Source organism: Parus major, chromosome Z (genome assembly GCF_001522545.3).
Source record: "Parus major isolate Abel chromosome Z, Parus_major1.1, whole genome shotgun sequence".
In the NCBI taxonomy this organism is placed as follows: Eukaryota; Metazoa; Chordata; class Aves; order Passeriformes; family Paridae; genus Parus; species Parus major.
This window is the reverse complement of record NC_031799.1, coordinates 57,545,648-57,571,604: the sequence shown is the minus strand read 5'-3', so window position 1 is coordinate 57,571,604 and position 25,957 is coordinate 57,545,648. Positions and strand designations below refer to the sequence as shown.

The window sequence follows — 25,957 nt, the reverse complement described above, 5'->3', positions numbered from 1 at the left end:
CTAGCCTGTGGCTATGGATGGTTTTGGGCTTTCTCTTACGGAGGGCCTGGTTCTGGCGATATGGCGTGCGATGTCTGATCAGAGGGGGATTGATGTTTCGTATGCTGACTTCCAGCAATTGTGTGAGTATGGGAGAACTGAGGGGTTTTTCCCTGTGGTTGAAGTGATTTTTTCGCAGTCAGCGGCGATTCCCTGATCGAGGCTCTGCTGGTCAGTTATCAGCCCCGGGTACTCCAGCTGCTCGTGATCTGGCGAAGGTGCGGCTTTCTGAGGTCGGGTCCCGAGGTCAGCTCCCCCAGGATCACCGGGGCTCCCAGCAGGTTGAACGGGGGCGCTGCGGGATCGGTGGGCGTGATCCCGCCTCAGCCAGTGCTGCGGCGGTGTAAGCCTGAGGCGGCCTTGGAGCCTTGACAAAAGGCCGTCGGGGGAGCCGCGGACCCGGGGGGTGTAGCACCGCCTCGGCCCGCGCCCTGGCGGTGGAAGCCCAGGGCGAGCTCGCCTCCTCCGTGTGCCCTCCCGGCACAGACCAATGGGGGGGTGCTTGAACGGGGGGCCACGCTGGCCCTGGGGGATGCCTCAGGGTCTGTCCTGTGTCCCTGCTGCGGCTGGGCCGTGCTGTACCCCGCGGTGGGGGACGGGCCGGGCCCAGTCCCCGCGCCAGCAGCCGCGCACGCTGCCCCCCCGCTCCGGATTCGTGTGGCGTGGGGGCGGGTTCTGCGAGTGCTGCGGACGCCGGGCCAAGTTCTGCTGACCCCACACTGCTGGTTTTCCCTCCTGCGAGCCCGGGTTGTTCCATGGCGGCAGAGGAGGACAATGCTGCGGCTTCACAGGCTGTGCTTGTACCGGCACCCCGGTCCTTCCCGGCGCTGGAGGTGGGCTGTGCCGAACTGCCTCCAAACTCCCCTGCCTCGGGTTGCTGGGTATCACCTGAGCCTGCGGCTGGAGCCACCCCTCCCCCGTCACCTCCGGCAGCTGTGGCAGACCAAGGTCCTGAGGTGTTTATCACTGGTTCGGGTGGTGATGCTGCGGGGATGGAGCCAGTGGCCTTGACGGGCCAGGGGTCCCAGGCTGCTGGACCCTCTTCGGCTGGCCTGTGGACTTTGTTCTCCTGTAAAATGACTGTGCAGCTGAGCGTATCAGGCATTCCATGTGCTTCCAAATGCTTTGATCCAGTGGGTGAGGGCTTGAGTGCTCTTCTTGTGGTGTGGTTGAATGTCACTGCCCAAGGCACCATTGCTCACCTAGGGGACATTGATTCGGAATTCCTGGGGTGCATTTCTGCCATGGGTTCCACACTCACCCCTCCTGTTCCTATCCCTGCGGGATCTGGATTTGCTCACCTTGTGCCTTTTGAGTTTTATATTTGCAGAGCTGAGACCCAGCTGCAGGGAGATGGTGGCTTCGGGTTCCCTGGACCTCCCTGGGTTCACGGACTGCTGTTCTGACAGCCAGGGATCATCCTGAACGGGTCTGCACCCAGTCCACCCTTGGTGAGATGCTGTCAAAGATTAGCTTCCATGGTTTTGACACGGGCATGGACATCACAATTGTCATGTTTGCTGATGGACCCAGTGCTGACACATTCAACACAAAGAACTTGAGACTGACTCTGTTCAGCATTTTCTGTTGTCTTCTCTCATGATAGACTAGTCACCCTCCATGACTGGATGCAAGAACAGTTGGATCACAGTGATCTGGAGTTTCAACCAGTCCCTGGGACATTCCTGTTTTCTGTATCAAGAAAAAGTCTGGGAAATGGAGGTTATTGCAAAACCTCCATAAAGTTAATGCTATGATGAAAAAGCATGGGGATGATGCAGGCTAGCATGCCTTCACCTGCCATGTTTCCTGCTGATTAGCTAGTCCTCATTGTGGCTCTGAAGGACTGTTTTTGCAATCCCTTTGCATCCTGATGACAGACTGAAATTTGCCTTTCTGATGCCAGCTATCATTAATGCTGAGCCCACACAGAGATATCAATGGAGATTTTGCCATAAGGCTTGTGAAAATTTCATGGCATTTGCCAATGATATGGGGCTCTAGCCCTCTCTGAAGCTTGCAAGCAGTTTCCTGCTGCTCGTTTCTACAACCTCCCTGAAATTATGTGAGGGTCAAAAATGATTTTTGGGACAAACAGTCCCGCATTTGGAGGTGCAATTATAATTTTTGCATTCAGTGCAGACACTGCATGAATGATGTCCAAATATTAATGGACTTTCACATGGTTATGTCCCTATATGGGACTGACCATGACAGAACTGTCTCCCTTGTTTGGTCTATTAAAGGGGGACTCTGATTTTAAAGTCACCTCTGACACTGACCCACGGGCACAGTAGATGCTGGAGGAGGTTCTGTGAGCAGTTTCTGCTCCTCAAGTTTATTACATTAATCTTTCCATTGATGTCGCTGTTTTGGTTTTAGGCTTTTTTTAGAGAGTCATGAGGCTGGATCAGACCAATTGATAGAATTACAGACTGCTGTCATAGCATTTCATAAGTTTTCCCAGGCACCTTTCAATTTGGCCATGGATTCTGCCTCTGTGACCAAATTGAGAACCATTGATAAGCAGGTGTTGATGTTGGACAACTGTGTCATTTATTTTGGAGTTTTGTTGTTTTTCTGGTTTTTTTGGGTTTTTTTGTAATAACGAAAGGGTGAGATATCACCCTGAAATTACAGCCTTCTGATTGTATGGAGTATTGTTTTTTTCTATTATTTATTTTTTTGATTGTTTATAATGTTGCTAGTTTCTTTGTTCATTTTTCTTTTTTTCCTTTCTTTTTGTTAAGCCAAAAAGGGTGAGATGTCGCCCTGAAAGCTCAGCTTCTGAGCTTGCCAACATGGTTTTCTAAGGACTTTCCCAGGAGAGCAACTGTAAACATAGATATGTGTACATTCTTTCTGTTACACATCTTGTGATGGGCATCTCTCATGGCCAGTGCAGTGAGAAAGTGTTATCCTGACCATCCAATCCCTGGCTGTGGTAAGAAGCCTATAAATCCTGGGAGGAAAAATAAACTCTGCTCTTTCTGCACCACACCTCAACCTGTGTCCGCGTGATCTATTGATCTTCAGCGGTAACAGGGTATATCTATCCTATTACAATAAACTCAATGCGTGTATAAACCTTGTAAACCTGTATTTGCCAAACTAAAGTCTTAATCTGCTGAAATAAAGCCTTAATTTAATTATTTAACTGTTCACTGTGAAGTGGCAACATGCTTTAGATTAAGTTATTAAAAGAAGGTGATCTGCACCATTTGTTAAAGGCAAATTATGCACATCTGAAGTCAAAGCCTCTGGTAACAAGTTGATGAAGCATGCTGAATTTCTAAATATCTGAACTAGAAAGGGGCTACTTGCATGTTATCAGGGCTTTGCAGGTAGACAACTTAATCACATGGATTAGAAAACAAATATAATGTTTTATACAGTAAATGTATAAAATTACAGAAATGTAACACAATACATATCATAGTCACCCTGTCAGACTGGGTCAGGGAGGTCTGAATCCCTGATCCTGGGGGTATGGCAGCAGCTGTGCATAAAAAAACTAAAACCTTGACTGAAACCATTCACTAAAATATTCTATAATCTCTATTTGTAATACAAAGGATTAAGTAGAACACAGAAGCAAATGCAAAGTAGAATGACATTAACGAAGTGCTGATGCCTTGTAAGACAGAATGAATAAATATACAAAAGGTTGTGTATGCTCAACTTGGGAGACAGGGAGAAGAGGCAGAGAGGCCCAGGAAATGGTTGTTCTTACTAATTAGTTTCTCAAAGGTTCAGCACATAAACAGCAAGTTATGGCATCAAAAATTGATGATAGAACTGTTGGGAAGGGTGGGAGAGGAGGGAGGAGAGAGGACGTGCTTAAAGCAAAGCAGTGAAGCAGCAATATATTAGAAAAAACTGCTCTGAAGCAATTGCACACCACTAATTTGATCTCAAAATCTTAAAAAAAGTCTATGAAAACAGAAGATAAAGATGAAGATGGAACAGATTGCAGCATACATCAAAGACTGGTGTTTCCAAGCTAAGACAGCTTTTTCTCAATGATAAAGAAAGTGGTTTTCTAAATATAGGGAACATAGCAGGTTTCACCAATCTAGGCTGCAATACAGACTTATACACACTGCAGCAAGATGAGAGGCAGTCTTTTGCCAAAAAAACAAATGTCTATCAGCAGGAATGATTCATGTCTGGGCCAGGAAGCAAGAAGAAATTGTGGCTCTGCTTCATGTAGACAGAGAATCTGCGAGAGATTTAATACAAAGCTCAACATTCAGAGTCACAGCTAATCTCTGGAGAGAAGGGTCTTAGAAAGAGATGTGTGCTGAGACCTTGAGGAAAACAAGGAGAGAATCAAGAGAGCACAGTAAACAAGATAGGAAAAAAACAGAGAAGAAACATGGGGCTTTGTTAGCATTCCAGAAAAGCCATAGATTTTTAGTTTTGCTCTACTTTCTAAGTGCAAAGAAGTCCTTAATTCTGTATACATGAAGGAAAAGTAAGAGAAGAAAAGCTCAGATCTAGCAACCAAACCCAGAAGATCCAATGGAGATCGTGCCACAAGGATCCTAGTCTTCCACAGGACCAAAAAACAGCTGTAAGTTTCCCTTTTTGTGTCTCTTTCCTTGCAAAATATAAATGAACATTCATTGAAGTATCTACCGCTTTCTGTTTGTTTTGTGAAAAGCACATTTAGGCTACAGTTCTTAAAATCCCATCTCTTCCCAGCCATTTCCATTACAGAGTTAGTGGGGGAGAAAAAGCCTCTTTTCCCTCCTAAAATTTGGTACCAGCAGCTCTCAAAATTCTCCATGATGTGCCTTGCAGGGTCAAACAGTAGTGTTCATTTTCCCTGACATATGAGAACGTAGACACATTACAGGATTTTTCTCATCCTTTTGAATAATATAAACTGTAGTGCCTTATAAGGCTATTTTCAAAGGAGTTAAGTAATTGCTTTTTGCAGGTACTCATTAAGACTTGCTCAAACATCTGGGTACCAAAACTAAATTGGCAGCAAACTTTTTTGCCAGACTGCTTACTAAGGAAGAGAACTTGCAATAGAAATTAGCTTACCAGCTCTGTAACTTTTGGCCCTAAAGTTTATCAAGAGAAGGCACACACAGAAAATTCCATATACAAGCAATTGGTTGTCTTTGCACAGCCAAGCACCTAGGAGGCTTCATTTTGGAGTAAGCAGCTGTATGCAGCTAACTTCCCTGGATCATCCAGGCACAGGGAACAGCTGCTCAGTCCATGCCGTGCCATGCTTTCAAAGCACAAGTGAAATGAAATGCAAATGAAAAATGCAGTTATCTTCAGTTTCTTTAATATATTATTTCATCCAACAAATTCCATTTCACTGCAGAGGCAGGGGAAAGGTTTCAGAAGAAAACAAGCACGCAGTGTACTTTAAGACAAGGCAAAGACTTCAAGGCCTTTGTAATAATATTAACTTCATTTTTCTCAGGAAAACAAACACAGCTGAAAAGCCAAGATTCATTTCCCTAGAATGGTTTATGTCCTACTACTCTCTGAGAGTTGTTTCATTGTTACCCCATCTCTTCCACCAGAAGAGAAACAACTGAGTGTTTAAGAATAATGCTAACTGTAAGAAAACATACTGATGAAATACTTAGCCTCCATGATCTAAGAACTTCTAGTGCTGACCCTGCAGGCAGGAGTGTTCGAATGGGACTTTGCAACATGCTAAGTGTGCTGGAATAGTCAAAAAGCCCTGTGGACATGGGTACTCCACTTCTCTCTTAATAGGAGTTTGCTGTCCATCCATATACCCTGGAGCTTATGTGAAATTCAAGGGTGTTTTACTTTTAACTGCATTTCTGTGTCTTTTTCTTCCCACCAGCAACACACAGATCAGGCCTGAGTAACTAAACACAGGAGGTTTGCTTCCACCTCCAGGGTGGCGGAAGGCACATTTCTCTCCCTACTTTCCATGCATAAAGCGGGAGGCACAGAGAGAGCTAAAGGAGAAGGAAAACCATGGCTCTTCCTCCTTGGCAGCATATATTTGCTGATGACGAATATGTTTGCACAGGGCAATAACTTGAATTGTGTGCTCTGATGAAGTACCCCTGCCTGCAGCCAGGGATGTGATCATGGAAGCAGCATAACACTTGCCACAGCCACAGCAGACATTTTCATTCCAAGTAAAGCTCAAAAATTCAGCAGTGACAGGGAAGAAGCACCCCAGACACATTCAGCTTCCCCCCCTCGCCATTGCTTGTTCTAGGTCAGACCCTGAATATGGGCTCAGCTCCCTGTGAGAGGCAGTGTGTAAAGGTGCTTAATTTCTGAGAGTGCACAAGGAGGGCAGCGGTGTGATGTTCCGTGGGCAAAGCCCCTCTTGGCCAGTGGGGAGCCATCTGAGGAGCCACTGGTCCATGCCATCAGCCAGACATCCTATCCCCCGCATCAACTTGGGACTCATCAACAGTGTGAAGAAGGTAAAGCGGTTTGCAAGCACCATATGAAGCAACCTACAAATGGTTTAATGACAGAACTTAATTTCTCAGCAATTAACTCAATGAAAGCTCTAAGAAAAAGCAAACACAATGAAAATAATAATATTATTTTGAAGTGAATTCTGGGCTTTTTTTATGCTGTGCTCAGCTGAACATTATGTGGTGGAGCTATGGATGTTAAAATTAGAGCTGAAAAGAAAAATGCCAAATAGATGAGCTGGTGAGGACAAATTTGTAACTAAAATATTTAGCTCACATAAACTAGCAATGATGGATTTATTCCTAAAAGGATTTGATTGGTATAACCTTTCTTTAAGGGTCTCAAAAAAGCATTAAGCTTAGCAGAATATGATCTATACCAGCTCCAGCCAGCATGATAAGGCAAATTTTGAAAGTTACCTTGGAAATCCTGAGGGGACTATCCCTTTAAGGTGGAAGATGCCTGCAAAAATTTCACAGCTCAATTAATTTTGTGATGTACTTTGTCAGGGTGTTTCGTCCTGGTTTGTTGCATGCAGGGCCCAAGCTTGCAGTGCACAGGATGCTTACCTATAAAACGTATTATTCTTCGAAGCAGTGGGTTCAAGTAACAGCACTCTCCAGTCAAAATAGTTTTCTCTTGAATAATGAGGGTTTCTCGGGTTGACTTTATGAAATACATGGATATCTCACCAATAAAAATCTGCCAAGGAAAGACAAAGAAACAGAAAGTTAAAAATTACATGAGCAAGCGCTAAAACATGGGTGACTAGTTCCACCCCACAGACAGTGCTACACAGACATGTGTTTTGGGGACACTGCACTTGCACTGTGGGGCTCAGCATGACTGACACACACCCAACTCCCACCCTGGAGGGTGCACTCAGTGGTGGAGAGAGCCAGAGAAGGTGACTTCACTCATGGAGTGGATTGTGGTGATGCACCTCTCCTTCCTCCCCTAGCTGCACTACAAGTTGAGAAATGCTCCTCAAGCCTTGGCCTTGACAAACTGCACCTGGACTAAGCCCCTGTTGATCATATCAGAAATGCTGTCTGTTCCCAGGAACTCTGCCATCCAACTAGCACTTGTTTTTTCACAAACAGTTTTTTCTTGTCCGCATAATCCCAGTGAGATAATATTTTTGTTGTTGAACTTTCAAAAAGAAGCTACCAACTTGAATTGTGCCCTGGGTGGAAGATTGCCATAACTAAAGCCCATTCTCTTGTGACCCTCTAAACAAAGGTTCAAAGTGAGACCCTTTTTGAGCTCTCAGTTCCCAGAAGGGGGTAGTGAGTATGTCTCAAACACTGATAGGTGGATGGCCATGGAGCCAGCCAAGGACTGCTGGCAATAACAGACCAGAAATGTTTGTAATAACCAAGGATTGTTGTTTTTAAAACACTGTGAGAAAGAACAGTATTTTACTAATGTTCTACTGTCAAAAATTATGTCTCCAAAGAACACTGATCATGATGTTAGCTGTGCTTATGTGTTACATATTTGTGTATGATCTGAACATTCATGCTTTCTATAAATGTCATAGCTGCTTCCCATAGGAGTAGGATCATTATTTCTTAAGCACTTAGAACTAATTTAATTCTGTTGCTCTCACTAAAGGTGAACAGAATTTAATCACAGGCTTTAGAGGCATTGACAGTCCACACACAGCAGGAACTTCTGAAAATATTACCTATCATTCTGTCAGCAGGCTTTAGAAAGGGAAACTGGGCCTTTTTTAGAAAGACAGAGTTTTTAATTAAAGTATTTAAAATTAAAACCAAAACACCTGAAGTGGAAGAAATTAGCTTTAACGGGGAGCACTAAAAAATTATTCATTTAATACATTATTACAGGACATACACAAGAGAAATCCATAGTGTTAGGGAACAGTCAGAAAAATGCATAACAAAAGTGTTTGTGTACACACCACACACACAGAGTGGCACAGACACCCTGTTAGTATAAATGTCAAGAAAGTCACCTTAGTTCACTCTGACTGCTGGAATGGTGTATTGTTTCAAGGGCAACAATTTATCCTTATTATGTCAGATGAGCATCCTTATTGATTATTGACATTCAAGCCAAGTGTGCTCAACCTCTTTATAATCCTGCCCACCGATGGCAAGAGATGTGAAGCTGTAAAATACATGTTGATAATGGCATCTGGAGGGGGAGCTGATGAATGGGAGCTGCACTGAAATATTGCCTTTATCCCATTTCACTCCATCTGATCTTAACAGAATTGGCAAGCAGTTCAATAAGCTCAGCTCACTAACGATGGGGCTGAGAATTAAGAAAAAGACAATCTGCACTAAAGCAGTTCTGAAGTGACACTCTGTTTCAAACTGTTTATTACTTGAATTATTGCCATGTTCATGTTATAGATACATTTTATGTTATTGGCTTTTCGCAAATATTAAGATGAATGTTATGTGTATAAGAATGAGAAATTTTGTTGTATTAATATAGTTTTCTTTATTTCTGTTATTGATAAAATTTAGAAATAGTAGTATAATACATATATGTTAGCGGTTATGGCATAGTATTAAAATAAAAACTGTCTTTGTTTGTATAACCCAAAGACTGAGGAAAAAAAAAATAGCTGGAGAACTCCTGCATTTGTAAACTATCTTATCCAGATGAAGACAGCAGTGACCAGAGCTCTGGGGGGAGGAATTTATTGCGTTCCTGGTATCAGAGAATGTAAATCTCAATGGCGCCAAGAAGATTGATCTATTGGGAAGGGGGCAAGAGAAAACTAAATAGAAGAACACCAAAGATCCTAAGAAGAATGTATGAATATGTATGAGAATTTATGGATATGTAGTAGAGTTCTGTTTTAAGGGACAATCCTTTGTTAGTAAGGTGTGCTCTCTTAGCTGAATGCAGAGACACCCGGCCGTATCTGTATACTTTACTTTATTTTTCTCTCCTAATTGTTTTTTTATTAAACTTCTAAATTCTACAAAAATTATGTGAACCTCGTTTTTCACATTCAGAAGTTTGAATTACTGCTTTGGCTTTCTGTCTGCCCAGGGCTGTATATACACACTGAGAGACAATTCACACCCTGAGGGAATTCTACTCTATGAACACAGGGGCTACTCAACTTTAAAATTTCCTAAAATTTTTTAAAAATGAGAGACTTAAGTATAAAACATACTAATAGTCCTCCTGTAACAATACATCCATCTTTAAAGTTCCTTTACATCAGAAGTTAACAGAGAATTTTCCTGCTTCAATTCCCATCTTTGTTTCTATAAATCTAGCTGTCTGGCATGCTCCTAAAAACTCACATGTGCATAAATTAGTTCCACTTAGATTTAGGAGTAAATTTTGCCAGGCTGTAAATCTGTTCAATTCTATTCCACTGATTTAAGAAGAATTATTCAAGATTTCCTACAGCATAACAGTTCAAAATTTTATTTTTAAAAATCAATACTGCCTTCAGTTTAATGCAGAGTTTAGGTATTATGGCAATAAAGCTGTGTTTGTGTGGCAATACAAAGTGATTTAACATAATTGCACCATTCTCGTTATGTCACTGTGGCACTGAATTTAGTTGCTGAAATTTTGTTGCAGTGTGTTTCTTGTGAATGGTATGTTCTGTTATTACCTAAGGTGATGGTTTGGTCCAAATGAGACCCTCCCACCCCATGTTGTCAATCTACCCTGAGTCTCCTGTCAATCTGTCTTAGGCCCACCGCATGCTTGGAATTCCACTTCGGAAATCCCCTAAACTTCGATGCTTGATTAGTCCATGTGACCCAACTTTCCCCCCTGTTGAGGGTTAGGTGTTTTTTGTTTTGTTTTTTTTGTTTGTTTGTTTGTTTTTGGATTTTTTTGTTTTGTCCTTCTGGCCTGCCCGGGGAATTTTTTACCCATTATGTGCTGGGACAACCTAACTACCGGTACTTAGGGGTGCTCACAACAGACAAAGAGTGGCCGGGCCCAGGGGAGGAGGGAAAGGGGGCAGAAAAGGAGGGTGGGGACAGTTTTTAGCTGTCTTTCTTCGGCTTCGGGAAGGACGTTGGTGTGCTGGGTCGCAGAGCTGCTGCGGTGGAGAGAAGGGAATTTCACCATCACCCAGACGGAGCGGCTGCTTCTTCTTCCCTCTTCATTGACCCTCGCACCCCATGTCCTGCCGGGACGTGTGGCAGTGCCAGCCACCACCGCGGAGCTGCTGATACACCTCAGCCACCGGCCCAGGATCTCAGCTCATCCCTGCTGTTCCAGCTGACTGTTCCTCGGAGCCCTGCAGGAGCACCGGGACTGACTGCCCGAGGGGGTTTGTGAAAACAAAGCCTCTCCTCCATCCCATCTCAGCCGAGAAAGCTGTCCCGGGGTCCCTGGTTCTGTGTTCTTGTTATTGCTGTAGATATTGTTGTTTGTTTGCCTGGTTATACCACTAAAGAACTGTTATTCCTATCCGCAGATCTCTGCCTGAAAGCCCCTTGATTTCAAATTTATAATAATTCGGAGGGAGGGGGTCTACATTCTTTCATCCCAAGGGGGGCTCCTGCTCTCCCTAGCAGACACCTGTCTTCTAGAACCAAGACACCCCACTACCTCCCTCATTGGATGATGATTTTGTGAACCCTGCCTTTTACCCTCCCCAGGATATCTCTGATTAGCTGATGATTTGTACCCTCCCTTGGAACCACCTCCCTATTTCAGCTGTTGCACGTTAGTTAGCATTTTCTGTCTTTTGCCCCCCAAGAGCAATAAATCCTTTGTTATCCCATGCAAAAGACCTCCCTCTCGTCCTTGTCTCCTCAGAGTGCAGTCTGACAGCCAAAGAGCCGTAGAGCAAGTGCTCTAGTCACACCTCGGGTCATCCTGCTCCTGGGGTGTGACCCACTCCTGTCACAGGCTGAAGTAATAGAGCCAGATAAGCTCCCGCGAGATGCGATAAAATTTGTTTTCCTATATGTTTAATACAGACTCTCTAGAAAGTCAGCCTTGCTGTTTCCTAAAAATTCAATGGGCAATTGGAAACCTGATTCTGAAAGCTAATCTGTCTGTATGCAGTTGAATGTGGTCTGAATAGCTCTCAAAGAACTTGTTTTTTTCTCCTAGGCATTTCTGAAATCAAGTAATTCCACTGATTCTCATGATTTAAACCCTGATGATACTGCATGAGTAGGGTCCACATCCAGCCAAGCTGTCCAGCTGGCCTCCTAGAATCACTGGCCCTACTGAATGCCTCAGCTCCTGCCAAAACAGAATCAGCACTCCAGGAATGGTTACAAATCAGTTCTGTAGCTGATATCTAAATATAGACTCTGTATCAAAATATGGGTGGTAAAATAAAACAGCAAACAAACCGCTTTTGTTTCTGTTTGGGAAAAAAATGCAAGGTTAATGAACTTCTGTATCATACTGGCTTAATTAGACAGTAGAAATGTCAGGGGAATTGCTTCTAGATTGAAAGCATAAGTGATGTGCAGTCTGGCATGTGCAGGTAATAGGGAAACAAAGGTAGTGCCCTGGATGTGTTTTTGTTCTTGGTTTCCTGGATGCAATTGCAGCTCATCTACACTGAGGACTTATTGCTTGAGAAGTCTTGCTCACATTTCATTTCTTATTACTAGCGGGTAAAAATACAAGGATGACCCAGATCGCCAGTATGAATTAGAAGTATCTACCCAGCACTCATTTTTCCTTTGCTAATTTCAGCCTCTCCAGTGAGAAAACTTCCTCAATTTTCCCTGCCTTCATATTGTTGGCTGTGTCATCAAATACTGGCCCCTCAGTGTTCAGCTCTCAAAGCCCTCTGCTGCACACGCTTTACTGGCTCATCCTGACCCAGCAGATGATAAAATTATCTGTCCATTTTCCTCTTCAACAGTCTTTTATCCATGATAGTCCTTTAGCTGACATTCTCAGACAGTGAAATGTCTCATTTTCCCCTTTCAAGTTCTCAGCACAGCAAAGCACCTGATACTCCCTGCAGTCCTGTACAGATTACCAACAGTTTGTAAATTTAATTATCAATTTAATCAACAAAATAATGGAACTATTGCTTTTAAAGGGACATGGAATCTTTTTTTTTCCTATAGCACTTTTTGATAATCTCACACAAAGGATCATTTGCACAATTTTGTTCCAAGAAAAAAAATAAATTATGTAAACATCAAGAAGACCTGTTTCTGTGAGGATAAACTAAAACTATTCAGGAATGTGTCTTGGTGGTACAACCAAGAGGAGGTTGCAGAACAGTGGCATCCTGGAGCTGCTCTCCAGTGGCAATTGTGCAGTGGGGTGAGGAGCTGACTTGAAGCGTTGTATTAAATTTAGAAGAGTAATTATTTATGGTGCTGATAGCCATGGATGAGCCCAGCTTTTAACCTCCTTTGTTCCTTTTATCAGTTCTTCTCATTCAGGACATTGGCTTTGTACCTCAGTTCAAATGCTCTAGCAAAGCTGAGGACTGCATCCTGCTTCATCCCCCTGCCATGCTTTTGCTTACTTCTCCAGTAGCCAAAGTATTTCTCCTTAGTCATGTTTGTCCATACTCCTGTGCATGTGGAATGCCAGAGTCTGCTCCTGTGGTCCAGTCACGCTCTCCCAGTCTCACCTCTGTTTTCTTCCCTTTGAATACTACAGATTCACTGCAACTCGAGCTGCTCATCTCATTTCCCCAGTGGGATCTGCCCGGGCTGCCTCCTCACTGTCCCACTGCTGCTGGCAGAGGCTGCAATTCATGTTGGAAAATATCCTAATTGTAATTTCTTTTTATTTTATAATTTTAGTCAGCTTCCACAGAATCACAGAATGAACTAGGCTGGAAAAGGCCTTTGATATTATGAGGTCCAACATATATAGGCCTTTGTCCCAGGGGGGAAGGGAATTAAAAGTTTCTTTCCAGGGCATTGTTCCACCAGGTGAAGGCCCGATGAGTTTAAGATCTCAACAGACTGGGAGTAGCCCAGAAGATACACAAAGGGTATCAGCCATCAGCGGCCATCAAGGGCCACTAATGGACTATCAACTCCAAACAACGCCCCTGCTCTGGGACAGGAGAGAGAGGGATGAGTACCTAATTAGCAACAGAAGTGAACATATCTGTAAGCAACAGGAAACCAAATGCCAAGAACTACTTAACTTGGAACCAATGAACATTAAACTAATGAATATCTATGGATTTTGAAAGTATAAAGTTTGTGAAAAATACATGTGTCATGGAATGATTTTCTCTGCACACCCGGGCTACCTTGAGGATGAAATTATTTCTGTTGCACATCCTGGCCAGAACAACATCCTGGCCAGAAATAAAGTAATGCCTTGATTCTCTTAACACTGAAAATGTTGTTGGAGGGTTTATGTTTTCCCCACAGTTTTGGTGACACTCACAGTCCTCCTGCCTCCCCTTCACTCACTCACTCACTCACTCACTCACTCACTCACTCACTCACTCACTCACTCACTCACTCACTCACTTGTGACAAATAATAAAACACTATTTTTATAATTTTTTCACACTTCCAATCAACACTGCAGTTGCGTGGAAGTTCCCACCATTTTAATTGCAGCTGCAATTCCACACGGATAGAGAAAGGAGGAGCACCAGCCAAGGGAGAGATGCAGGATGCACCACTGTGCCTACAGTTTGGGGCTGCCTCAAGTCTGTCTCTCTGTGAAACTTCCTTCTGTTGCTTTTCTTGAAATCGTACAAGTGATGTAATTTTCTGTCACAGCAAGACAATAGAGTTCCTACATTAGGGAGAATTATGTGAAATGCAAGACACGACCTGGTTTTCCTAGATATTGAGTTAATATTATACTGATTTCTGCCAGCTTTTAAATACTTCAACTTGTTTACTCTAACAGCACCCTTGTGACGCAGTCAGTCTTTTTTAACACCACATTCTACACTGAAACCTCACCCAGGGACATGATACAACACACAAATCTCTGCAGCAAACAAAACTGAATTTAGATCTTGGGACATCATTGCTCACAGTTCTGGGCAGGTTTCTGCAAACATTTTCCAAATTCTGTGCAAGGATGCATGTGGCTACATTTTTAATGTCACAAATAGAAAGAACCAAATTAATCAACTCTCCAGCATTCAAACAGCAGCCAAGGGGAGGAGCGGATATGAGGAAGGCACTAGCTGTGAGACAAGATGCATGTAGAGTGCTCAAAAACAGAGAATAGCAGCATATGAGGGTTGTGGAACTCCCAACCTCAATCAGCCAGTTTCAGCATGACTCTACACACTCTCCCTGGGAGAAGCAGGATGCTTCACCAAAGGGTGACCTTTGCAAAATGTTCCAGAGGGTATTTCATCAGCTCTGGCTTGAGCAGTTCTGCCCTTCTGCACTGCATTGTCCCTGAGGTTTTTATCAGAACAGCTGCAGTCAGGAGAGGGATGTTCTTCAGGCTCTACATGGGAGCTCATGTAGACGGAGATCCCACAGCTTCCACTTCAGTGTTTGCCTACCCTCATTATTAAAGTTTGCCTAATTTTTAATCCATTTCATCTTTTGAAGCTGGTGTCCCTTGCAAGGTTGGCTCTCATGATCTGTACAGTCTATTTCCCCCATCTCCACAGTCCCCACTAAGAACATGGCTTATATTGACTTTTACATACTGCTGTGAGTTCCTTAATTCCTTAGATCTCCCTCACATTTAACCTTAGCCCCTGAGGAATATTGATCTGCCATCCTATCTGCTACCCTCAGGACCCAGTATTGACACTGTGAAACGGAGACACATGGTCAAACCCAGGTGGCAAACTTAGAAACATTTATATTGAGAAAAGGCACCTTAGAAGGCAAGAGGTGGCTGAGGTCTGCCTCCACACCCTCCCAGAACACAGGATTTCTTCTGTGATCCACAAATGGGGCTCTGACCCAAGCCTACCTGGGCAGGCAGAGGTTTTCCCTGATAAGATCACTATCATTGATATTTCTGAGGACGTGGGACCAGCTGAGAGTTCCCTCAGACAATCTCTTGTCTTTGCCACCACACCCTGGACAGATGTTTTCAGCCCCAAGGAATCAATACTGTACTTTGCAAAACTATACAAGGCAATGAAACTCTCTTCAGCTGAATGCTGCAATGCCAGCTCACTTTTAATTTTTCAAGGGTACAAACTCAGTGGGTTCAGTCTGCATTCAATTACCTCATTCTGTTTTGGAGTGGGTGGTTGCTGCTGTTGAATGAAAACAATAGCAAAGAACAGTTTAAGTACTTTTCCAGAACAAGAAAATTGCGTTGTTGTTCTGTTTCTTCTTTTATTTCAAGTCAAAAGGGTTGAAATCCACAATTTATATTCTAGCCTGCTCAAAACCCAAAATTGTCTTAGCATTGTGCTCGAAAACCTAATACACTGTGGTAAAACTGTCAAAAAGAATTATGCTGAAGTTCTAATGAAGAGAACACACATTTTCTACAGCCCTGCATTGTTCCTCACAAACTGGCACGTGGCTGGGACCACCACAAGGTCCCAGAAACACTGTCAATGGAAGTTTCTGAAAGTGTTGTACCAAACCAAGAAAGTGTATTTTTATTCTTCCACAATGGTGTGCAAATAGCAGAATATAAACGTTTACACAGGGCACACCTTTGCCTCACTCCTTTGTATCTCAGCTCCTCATTCACCTCCTCATGACCTGAGCCCTGACAAGACTCCAGAAGAGGAAGGCAAGTCACCACTGGCAGAGGACACAGCCTGCTGTGCCAGCACAGGGGTGAGGCATGGTGGACAGCAGGATTTAGTACAGCAGTCTGTGCCTTCTGGCAGCACCATCACCAGCAAAGCCTGGTGATTCCTGCCTAAAGAAGTTGGGACGGAGCTGCTGTAACAGAGCTCTGAGCTGCATCAGGCATTCTTGGTTTTCCAGGCATCTGCTGCTGAGCAGCCACAGGGTAATCAGCCAAGACAGGCAGAGGGTCCCTGGCTTACCTTACCAAAATAAATCACTGTAGTAACACGGCAGTGCTCAGCCAAAGCCAAGGAATCAAGACAGAAACAGGAGAACCATCTAGAAGAATGATGTTTCTGAAGTTTGAGAAGTGAGTGCAGATGGTAGAGAGAAGTTGGAACAATTTCCTGCTGCTTCGGATCAACACTGTAATTCAGCTTCTCATTCATAGTCAGACTTGTTTGGTTTGACTGATTCCAATATTATCTAAGCACAAACACTCCTTTGCACAAATTAAGAGCACTGGACAGTTAACAGATTACATGTAGGCTGCTACTTCCAACTTGAAAACAGAAAGAGAGCAAGTGAAGTTTGTGTGGCACTTTCTATTCACTTTACGGTTATAAAGAACAGTGAGAACAGTACCCATTAAGCTTTCTGCCACTGTTTACTATTAATTTTAGTGAGCTGGCTCTGTTCCTAAGCCTCTCTGCTCCTATCGGGTGCATAGATAAATATGTTGAATGAAGCAGAGCTGGAAGCAGTGCTGAACTCTGGAATGGTTGTTTAGTACCAACTGGGGAATTGGCTACTTTGCAGTAACCTTGTAATAGACAAAGCTAGTCTTCCGGGACACTGATGGATGTCGTGGAGTTGTCCCAGAATATTTTTAGGGAAATGTTTCAAAAACAACAAATGAAATTGCATAAAACCAGGCCAATCACATTTATATTGCCACTATATAAAAGTGCAGGGAAATGCAGATACAGCGGTACCAAGCCACAGCAGCACTTCTGCAAAGTGCTCTCAGAAATAAAACACATGCATTCCTTTTCCCCATGCCCAATGTCATAGCCAAATGACAGAGACATAAAGATATTCCATTAAGTTCACATAGATGTCCCTTTTTGGTTTGCAGGCACTGTAACACCTCACAGCTGTGCTGAAATAATGCCTTTGAGTCCTCCCCAGACTTATGCACACAGGACTGCACATAATGCTGCTTATGTCTCAGATGAGAGAGCTTGTACAGATGCTTGTACAAGAGCTATGGGAAGCCTTTTTAGATAGTATTATGAGCTAGTACCTTGTTGCTGCTGGGTTCAACCAGTAAACACTCCTCTCATGTCACGAGGTGCCAGGACAGTGTTAATGTGAAGGCAAGACAGAGAGATCAGGTTTCCTGCCACATCAAACCAACCATTTGCCAAATCAACCATTTTGCCATTAGGAAGTGAAGAGGTAAGTGTTGTGCAGAGCAGAAACAAGTAATTGTAAGGAGGGACTTCCATTACCTTTGGCTTAAGTCATGTTTTCATGGTGGAGCTGCACAATGTTGATGATTCTTCCTGAGAACAAAGTGTAGGGAGTGAAATTACTGACTTACCTGACAGTGAATGCACACAACACTCCCTCCCATGATGCACAGTTGTGTGGATTCTTTTCTTTGTGTGGAGGTTTTTGGAGGGTTTTTTTAGAGTACAAATCATCATGATCTAAATAGAAATAGCTGCATTTTCTCCTTTCACTGAAATCCCTGGGACATTCTGTTGGATCAAATATCTCTTCCAGGGCTGTGGACAGACTGACTGAGAGGCAGCACTCACTTGGGTACAGGATGACAGATGAGGATACTCACACTCTGAGTGGACTAACCAGCAGAGAAGTGCAATACAGAATTTAGGGAGAATCTAAGCCCACTTTGTCTCATTTATAAGGTTTTTATTGATGATTATTGCCAAAATTCAACCTGCAGAGTCAGCTACAAACTGAAGCAAAGTGTGAAAATACCGTGCAAAGAGAAGGTCTCTCAGGAAAAGGTGTGAATGAGAAATAAAGTGAAGTTATTCCTATAACGATATTGTGACGAGCATTAGTCAGGAGGACAGAAAAACATACCTCTGACATATGCTCTGGTTGAAGAATAGCCCAATGTTAAGTAATAGGATATTAAATAATTATCTTTTAATAATACAATACAATGATACACCTAATTAAATTTTTTGATCAGACAATGCATTAATAAATACTACATTAAAAATCTAAATAAAAATGTTTTCCCAGGGAAGTTTGACCTGCTGTCTACCTGAGGTTGTAGCTAGAGATCACTGGTGCTGAGCATGGTGCCAAGAGCCCTGTGCTGACCCTGACAGTGTCTTCTCTGTGTGGAGCAATGTATCCAGTGTAACAGTTCAGCACAGCCAAAGAAGCAGAGTTTACCAGTTATACCCAACCCTGGATCCGTTCACCCAGGGTAATGACTGTCCTTATGGACCCAGGCTAGCATTTCTGAACAGTTTGCATTGGATGAGTTAGTTCACAAAGTCCAGCTCCACACAGCACTAAGCTCAAAGTCTCTTCAGCACCCAACAACCTGATACTCACTACAGCCTTTCATTCTTTGTGTTTAATATGGGCTACAGAAACTACAAATAAAACACTCTTCACAGAATCACAGAATTGATCACGTTGGAAAAGGGCTTTGAGATTGTGAAGCTTGACCATTAACCCAGCACTGCCAAGTCAAGACTCCGACTCAGCTTTTCATAAAGAATAGTGATTAGGAAAATTACTTCTTGGATTACTAAAAACCAAAAAAATTCTGATCCAGTGGAGCAAAACTTGAAAGGTTAGCATCAAAATTTGGCAGAACAAGGATTTAAACAGAAGATCCAAATAAAGAGCAACACTCATTACCCAAGGCTGTATCAGTAATCAAGGGGCAAACCTCCTACTAACATAATTGCTCTGAAATCAAGGCATGGTTGTGACCCCACATCTACAAAAAGCACTTGTGAAAGCTATGTCCCTGAACATTGGCACTACGTTGATGGGGAAGTTCCAAAAATGTGAAGGTTTGTTTTTTTGGTTTGTTTTCATTTTCAAATAATCTATCACTGCAGCACAAAGTAAAATGAAAGCTTTGACATGCAACAAGATCCAATAAAATAACTCTGTTACTGCAGATGTTTTTTTATAAGGTCATTATGTAATCCACTTCAAAACATCTGCTTGTTTTCAGAAAGTGTCCTGTACTAAAACCTTTGTCTCTTCTGCAGATCTCTTTCACACTTCTTATCACATTCTATGAAAAGAACATGATTTGATGCTCTGAAATCACTACAGAACAAAACTTAAAATAGACTATGGTGAAGCATTTCACCATTTAAAGGTAAATATGTCATGTACAGCTTTAATTTACTTTTGAAAGGGATGAAAAGAAAAATTATTTTAGGAAATAAATACTGACAGGGAAGAAATAAAGAGAAAGAAATGAAACAACACCATCTGACAGGAATTTATCGATGTAATTACAATTCAGCAAAGCTGGGGCTGTTGTGAAATATGCAAATTTCTGTGTGGAGAATGGAAAAGGTCTGAAGTTCTGCTAACCAGTGAATGCAATAAATTGTTTGGAATTATATGTACTCAGCTAATTGAATATTTTCATCTGCATAGAACACTACATTTCAGTTTACTGGCCGAAGTAAAATAGTAAAAATGGTGAAGAAAATCAGGTAAAAAAAGTATTTATCCAAAATAAAGAGATTATAAACAAAAAGGAAACTGCATTCATATTTTTCTTTGTATTTAGCCTCCTTCTCCTCATCTTTTTTTATTATTTATTTTTTATTTTTTTTAAGTGTTTTAAGGCCATTCAACAGTCCTTTTATCATAGCAGGAAATAATCCTGGATATACTGCACAACTGACATGGATTTTACTTCAGCTTTATCCTGTTTTCTTATTTCCAGTAATACATAAACTTTAAATTAGAGCTTCTCTGGAGCCCAGGAAATTCATAACTAATCAGTGAAGTAAGCAAGCTATTGTAAAAGACTTAACAAGCTCTAACCCTCAGTCTTGCATTGTGATTACTGCAGAATAATTACTTCTGGAGATAACTGATGAAGATCATATTAAGCTGAGGCAAAATAGAGATCTGGTTAAGTGTAAATCAGTTACAGCTGAACAGAGAGGTGAGGGGACAAAGATATTACATTATTATTTATGAAGTGGTCAGGGGGATTTCAAATAATTCCTCATACTCACAATTGCTGTTGGAGTTGAAGCCAGCACACAGTAGAGAACAAGGGGTGAAATGAAGCTCTCATCCTCTGTCCCAGGGTATGGTTTCATCAAATTGCCATCCTTACAGAAGAAACCTTGGATATGCACCTGAAAAGTGTCAGTGTACTCGAAGTAGTAAGCAAGCAGAACAGTCCCAGCCATGATGACGAGCTGAAAATAAAGCATAGTCAGAGAGAGGCGTTAGTTGCTTTTTGAACAGATGCAGCTGTGCCTGCGAGCTACTCCAGTCCTGTGGACCATCCTCCATTCACCGTCATTCTGACAACCCTTGCCATAATGGCGTGTGTGTGTGTGTGTGTGTGTTTCTGTGCCTTTGCTTTGCAACATCTGTTACATAAACCTTTGGCAAACAACACTAATGAACATCTCAGATAGGAGTGGGTCCATGCTGCGGCACACAGGGGATGGGAACTCACACAGCTCCATGTTATCAAAGAGCATGTGAGTGTCAGCACAACGGGGATCAATGGCAGCAGCAGGGTGAGGGGCAGTATGGCAGGAGACAGCAGCAGCTAAGACCTGTGCTCAGTGGCAGGGAGTGGGAAAGGATTATTACAAAGCCTAGAGGAAGCTAAAGCCAAAACATTCCCCACTGCAGCTGCAAGCCTGTGCTGGAGAATGTGCATGTTGTACTAATTTAGACAAGCCTTCTGTGTCTCAGATGAAGACACATCCAGAGGAAGACTTTCCTCTTGCCACTCACCTTCCCTGGAGCTCCTTGTTATGAGTAAAGCTTTAGAAGTCTACTCAGAAATCTCCAAGAATGTGTGGGAACTTCTGTGCACTGCCTGACTTACCCATTGCACAATAGCCACTTCTGAAAAAACTGACTTGAGTCTGAAGCTGCCTTTATGTCACAGATATGAACTGCAAGGAGCCTTTCCGGTCTCTCTTTTCATACCTTATGGCTCCTAAATGGGTTGGTTGGAAGCTTAGGAATCCACATTTTTTGTATATATCCACAGCATCCACTTCCCACACTGCTTAAGCAACACACCACAACAACATCACCAAAGGTGTCCCTAACCTCACCTCAGGAAAATAAGCAGATTTACTAATTCTTGTTCTCCCTCTGCCACACTGCAAAGAAAATCTCACATCACAGTCATCAAACAAGACAAAAGTAGTAATATTGATTTATAACTGTTTTATTTTAGGGGTAATGGTTTTAAAATTAGAAGAGGGTCGATCCAGATTAGATATAAGGATGATGTATTTTACAATGAAGGTCATAAAGAGTAGCACAGATTGCCCAGAGAGGTTATGAATACCCCATCTCTAGAAGTGTTCAAGGTCAGGTTGGACTGGGCTTTGAGCAACCTGGTCTAATGGAAGGTCTTCCTGCTCACTGCACAGGGGGTAAACTAGCTGGCCTCTAAAAGTTCTTTCTAACTCAAATCCTATAATTCTAAATTGTGACTACAGGATCTGATTCAAAATCTTCTTTATGGAGACTAGGGCCATTATTACGAAAGTTGTGACTATACAACTATTTTTGTCATTATAACTATACAAGTTATCTTGCCATGCCATAGAAAAAAGTTGAATAACCAACTGTTGGTTTTAGTATTTTGCCTCCTGGATCTCTGGATCCAGCATCAAAACGGTATTGCTGCAAGATTACTGTAACACCTCTGAAAATTAATTTTGGAAATTCCATCTCAAAGATACACTTGAAGCTATTCATGCACTCCTCTGGCACATCTCTGCACACACAGCCAGCCATTAAAGCCATTGTATATTTGAGTAAGAGTTTGACTAAAATTGGAAAAAAATAATGAAAATATATTGATGAAAGTAGAAGACCAAAGAACCCCTAAGTGGTTGAGGTAGGGAGGGACTTCTGGGGGTCAGTTGGTCCACCCTCCTCTGCTCAAGCAGCAGCTTGAGCTGGTTGCCCAGGACAGAAACCAGAAACCTGGATGGTTTCTAAATAACTGCAAGGATGGAGTCTTCACAACTTCTCTGTGTCACTTGTAAGACAGACTTAAAAGACTGTCACAGTGAAGCTGTAGTTGTGACATTCCATCAGCTATTTTTTACCTTTAAAATTAACCATCTCATTTTGTAATGTATTGTTTTCAAGACCTGCCTAGAATAAATTTTCTTTTTAACAAACAGAAAGCAAGATGCTGTTATCTGTGTATTCCCCAGAAATCTTTACATCAACCTCGATGAGTACAAAAAATTGTGTCCCATAACTAAGGAAACAAGGGTTAATTTACATCTGAATTTAACTCCTTGAGCAGCTGTAGATTTTCTGATCAACCTGGGCAATGCAGCTTTGTTAATTAACACCAGAGAAAGGTAATGACACTATCACTGCTCTACCTGACATGCCCAGATAAGCACACTGGAGATTACAGGATACTTGGACATAGAGGTCTTTAAACTCAGTTCCAGGACCTCATATGACCTGGCCTGTCAAAAGCAATCTGACCCACCCCTCCTATCCCAAACATACTCCCAGAAATACTTCAGGTTGCTAGTCCCAGCTGGCAAACAGAGATAGATAATAAATAATATATGATACAATAGACAGCTGTTTTTTCTCCTCTTACTGGAAAATGGAGAAAGCAGGTTTCTGAACTTTAAACCTTCTCTGAGTGTCATAAGGGAAAAAAAGAACACTTTTCAAAAAATAAGGTGCTTTCACACAGGACAAAAACGTCACTTATCCCAAATGTAGTCTCTAGACAGCAGTTCCACAACTAACTTGACCTTTCCATCGTTAAATGCTGACTCAGTGCTGCATAAAATCCCTTCCTGCATATAAAATACAGCTCCTGACTGACTGACTCAACATTAGTATTGACCTAGAATATCACACATCACAGGATCACAGAATGATTTCTGTGGGAAGGGACCTTAAAGCTCATCTCATTCCAATCTGCCTGCCTTGGGCAGGGACACCTTCCAACCTGGTCTTGAGAAACCTCAGTAATGAACCCAATCTTTTTCACACTCCCTGTGTTTCTGTGTTTTATTCTTCTGAGTCAGAAAAAACCAAAACCATACAATCTTTGAATTGTGGACACATTGTATTCTGTAGGTGACATCCACCCTCTCAGGGAAACAGCAACAGAAGAAAGTAGCACTTTGACCTCCAGCTAAACTGACTCTACCATATCCCAAGGGATGATGTGAGATACAGAAAGCACAGTCACCTAATACCACAAACAAGGCACAAAATTTTTGCTGCGTGTACAGTCAGTGAAGACCTGACCACTGCTGTGTTACAACTTCCTGTGACTCATCTTGAATATTCACTTCTTCAAGCAGCATCTCAGCAAAACTCAACCAGAAACTTATTACTCTTCTCCCTTTCTTTTTTCCTTTCCACATGGTAACTACTTCATATATGTTTAACATGACTGAGGTAACTGGCTGTTCATGCAGGGAGAATTCTACTTGTAGTGTCTCGGCAGTGGTAATTACTAACTGAAGAGTGATCTGGCACAGACAGTGTAATATATGTTAGTATAATTCATGTTTTATTGTACACATATGAAATCATATTTAAAAACATGTTTTATGTGAAAAAAAACCACAAGCAACTTGAGATTGCAAAAGCAGCTGCTGGAAAAACAGGAATTTGCAAGAGAACGACCCAACAATTAAAACAACACAGCGAAGAGATGGGTCCACCCAGATAAGACAAGCCACTAACGACTCAGTAATTAACACATGATATTGATCTAGTCAAAATCCTCACCACCATACATCTCGATGCCCCTTTCCCAAAAAACAACTCAAACTCCCTCTCCTCAGAAAACTCATTAGCAGTCCAGCAGCAGAAATATGAATATGTAACAACACAAAAAAAAAAAAGAAACTGAAGCTGCATGGCCTCAAGCTGAAAAAACTGTATAAAACACAATTCTCCAAAAGACAGAGTGTGAACTTGGGGGAATCAGTGCAGCAGAGGCTGATTCAGAGTTCACCCAGCGCCAATCCTGGGCTCCACGCTGACCGTGATTGTGGTTGTTTCCAAGAGTCGATTTTGCAAACTTTTCAATAAAATTGTTATTGATAAATTTGGCTGAATTTAATTTAAAACACAAAACAAGAAGATCCAAGTACAAGAAGGGGTCAAACTGGCCAGAAGCAGGAATGTCATAGACAGAAGGGCTCCCTGCAAGGCAGTAAACTTTGCCTGGGTTCTGGGACAAAGAACAGCTGCAGTGCTGCCTTGTAGATATTCTGGAATATGAGCATTCTGAGGTCCAAATCAGTGGGCCTGAATTTTGTAGTCTTTTCTCTTTTTTTCCCTGTTTTCAGGTTTACAATCATTGAAGGAAGCAGGGAAGAAGAACAGGTAGGCTGATTTAAAATAAAGATACAAAACATCACATTACATAATTCAGAAAAGACAATGCAGTTTCATGCTAAAATTTTGTAGGTCTTATTAATTAATCCTTTTAAACTAATTTCCTTGAGTTTACTTGGGGAAAATTAAAAATATTCAATATCTCAGTATCTCAGAAAGGCAGCCAATGAATAGAAGGCTGCTATTAAGTCTAAAGTGCTTAATGGCTTCCATTAGCAGAGTGTTTAATTGTGCCATAATCCTTAATATTTATCATCACTGCTCCATTATGAGGTAAGAAAACGCTCTTCTCACCATTTTACAGATAAGGGAGAAAAGCTGAGGAGATAAAATGACTGCCCTCAGGTCACAGCAGAGCTAGTGGCAAAGACAATATTTATTTTTCTTCTGGATCTTTTTTTGATTAGTCAGTAATCTGCACATGAAAACACTCAACTATGTATATGCTTAGGTCCTGATTCTGTAGAAGCTTATTCATGATAGTGTCAAGAAAACAAATTGTGTGTCTGATTCAGCCCCATTTAAAAATTCCTGCTGAATTTAAATCAATCTTTACAAGCTGGACTTAAGCAACTGGGGTGTGTTTTTCCCTCAGTCATTGAAATGTATTAATTACACAGCACTTACTATCCTATCTTGACACACCTTTAAATTCTGCCCTGATCCAAGAGTCCACACTGGTTCTGCCCTTACAGACCTTCCTGTCACTGCACACCCTTGCTCCTGTTTAACCTGTGGGCATACTCTGCATTCAAAAAATTACTTTCTTCAATGTTCAAGACATAGCAAGCAAGTCTTGCAATCTTCTCTGGGAAACAGGTAATTGTTTGCTGTAGAGTTAATCAGGTCTTAATGAAAGATTGTGTCCTGAGTATAAAGAAATAGAATGTTTGCAGTAAGCAGTACAGTTAGTTACACTAACTCTAGGGTACTGGTGTACATCCAGAAATCCTTCATCATTGTAGCATAGAGTCTCTGACAGCAAAACTCAAAGAAAGCACTAACATCCAAATAAAATCTTTGCACTTCCTAGTGAGAGGAATAATGGGTTTGTCTTTACAAACAAGCTGTGGGTCAGTTGATAAGATGCAGCTATCAGTGAGAGACAACAGAAACAATGGGATGGATTCCAGTAGAAGATCAAGGAGGCACTGAAAGAACACTATGAATTCCTTAAA

The 25,957-nt window shown here is 42.1% G+C and overlaps 1 protein-coding gene across 1 annotated transcript in view; it reads right to left on the bottom strand.

Annotated features, from left to right (window-relative positions):
- The window catches only part of PLPPR1 (phospholipid phosphatase related 1), a 41,210-nt gene extending 20,468 nt beyond the window's left edge, over positions 1-20,742 (bottom strand). Inside the window, exons 1-2 of the mRNA XM_015615575.1 lie at positions 20,411-20,742; positions 7,053-7,185 (exon numbers count right to left, since the gene is read on the bottom strand). Coding sequence (XP_015471061.1) covers positions 7,053-7,185; positions 20,411-20,614 — 337 coding nt within the window. The 5' untranslated portion in view covers positions 20,615-20,742. The remainder of the gene's footprint in view (positions 1-7,052; positions 7,186-20,410) is intronic.
- Between the last annotated feature and the right edge of the window lie 5,215 nt (positions 20,743-25,957).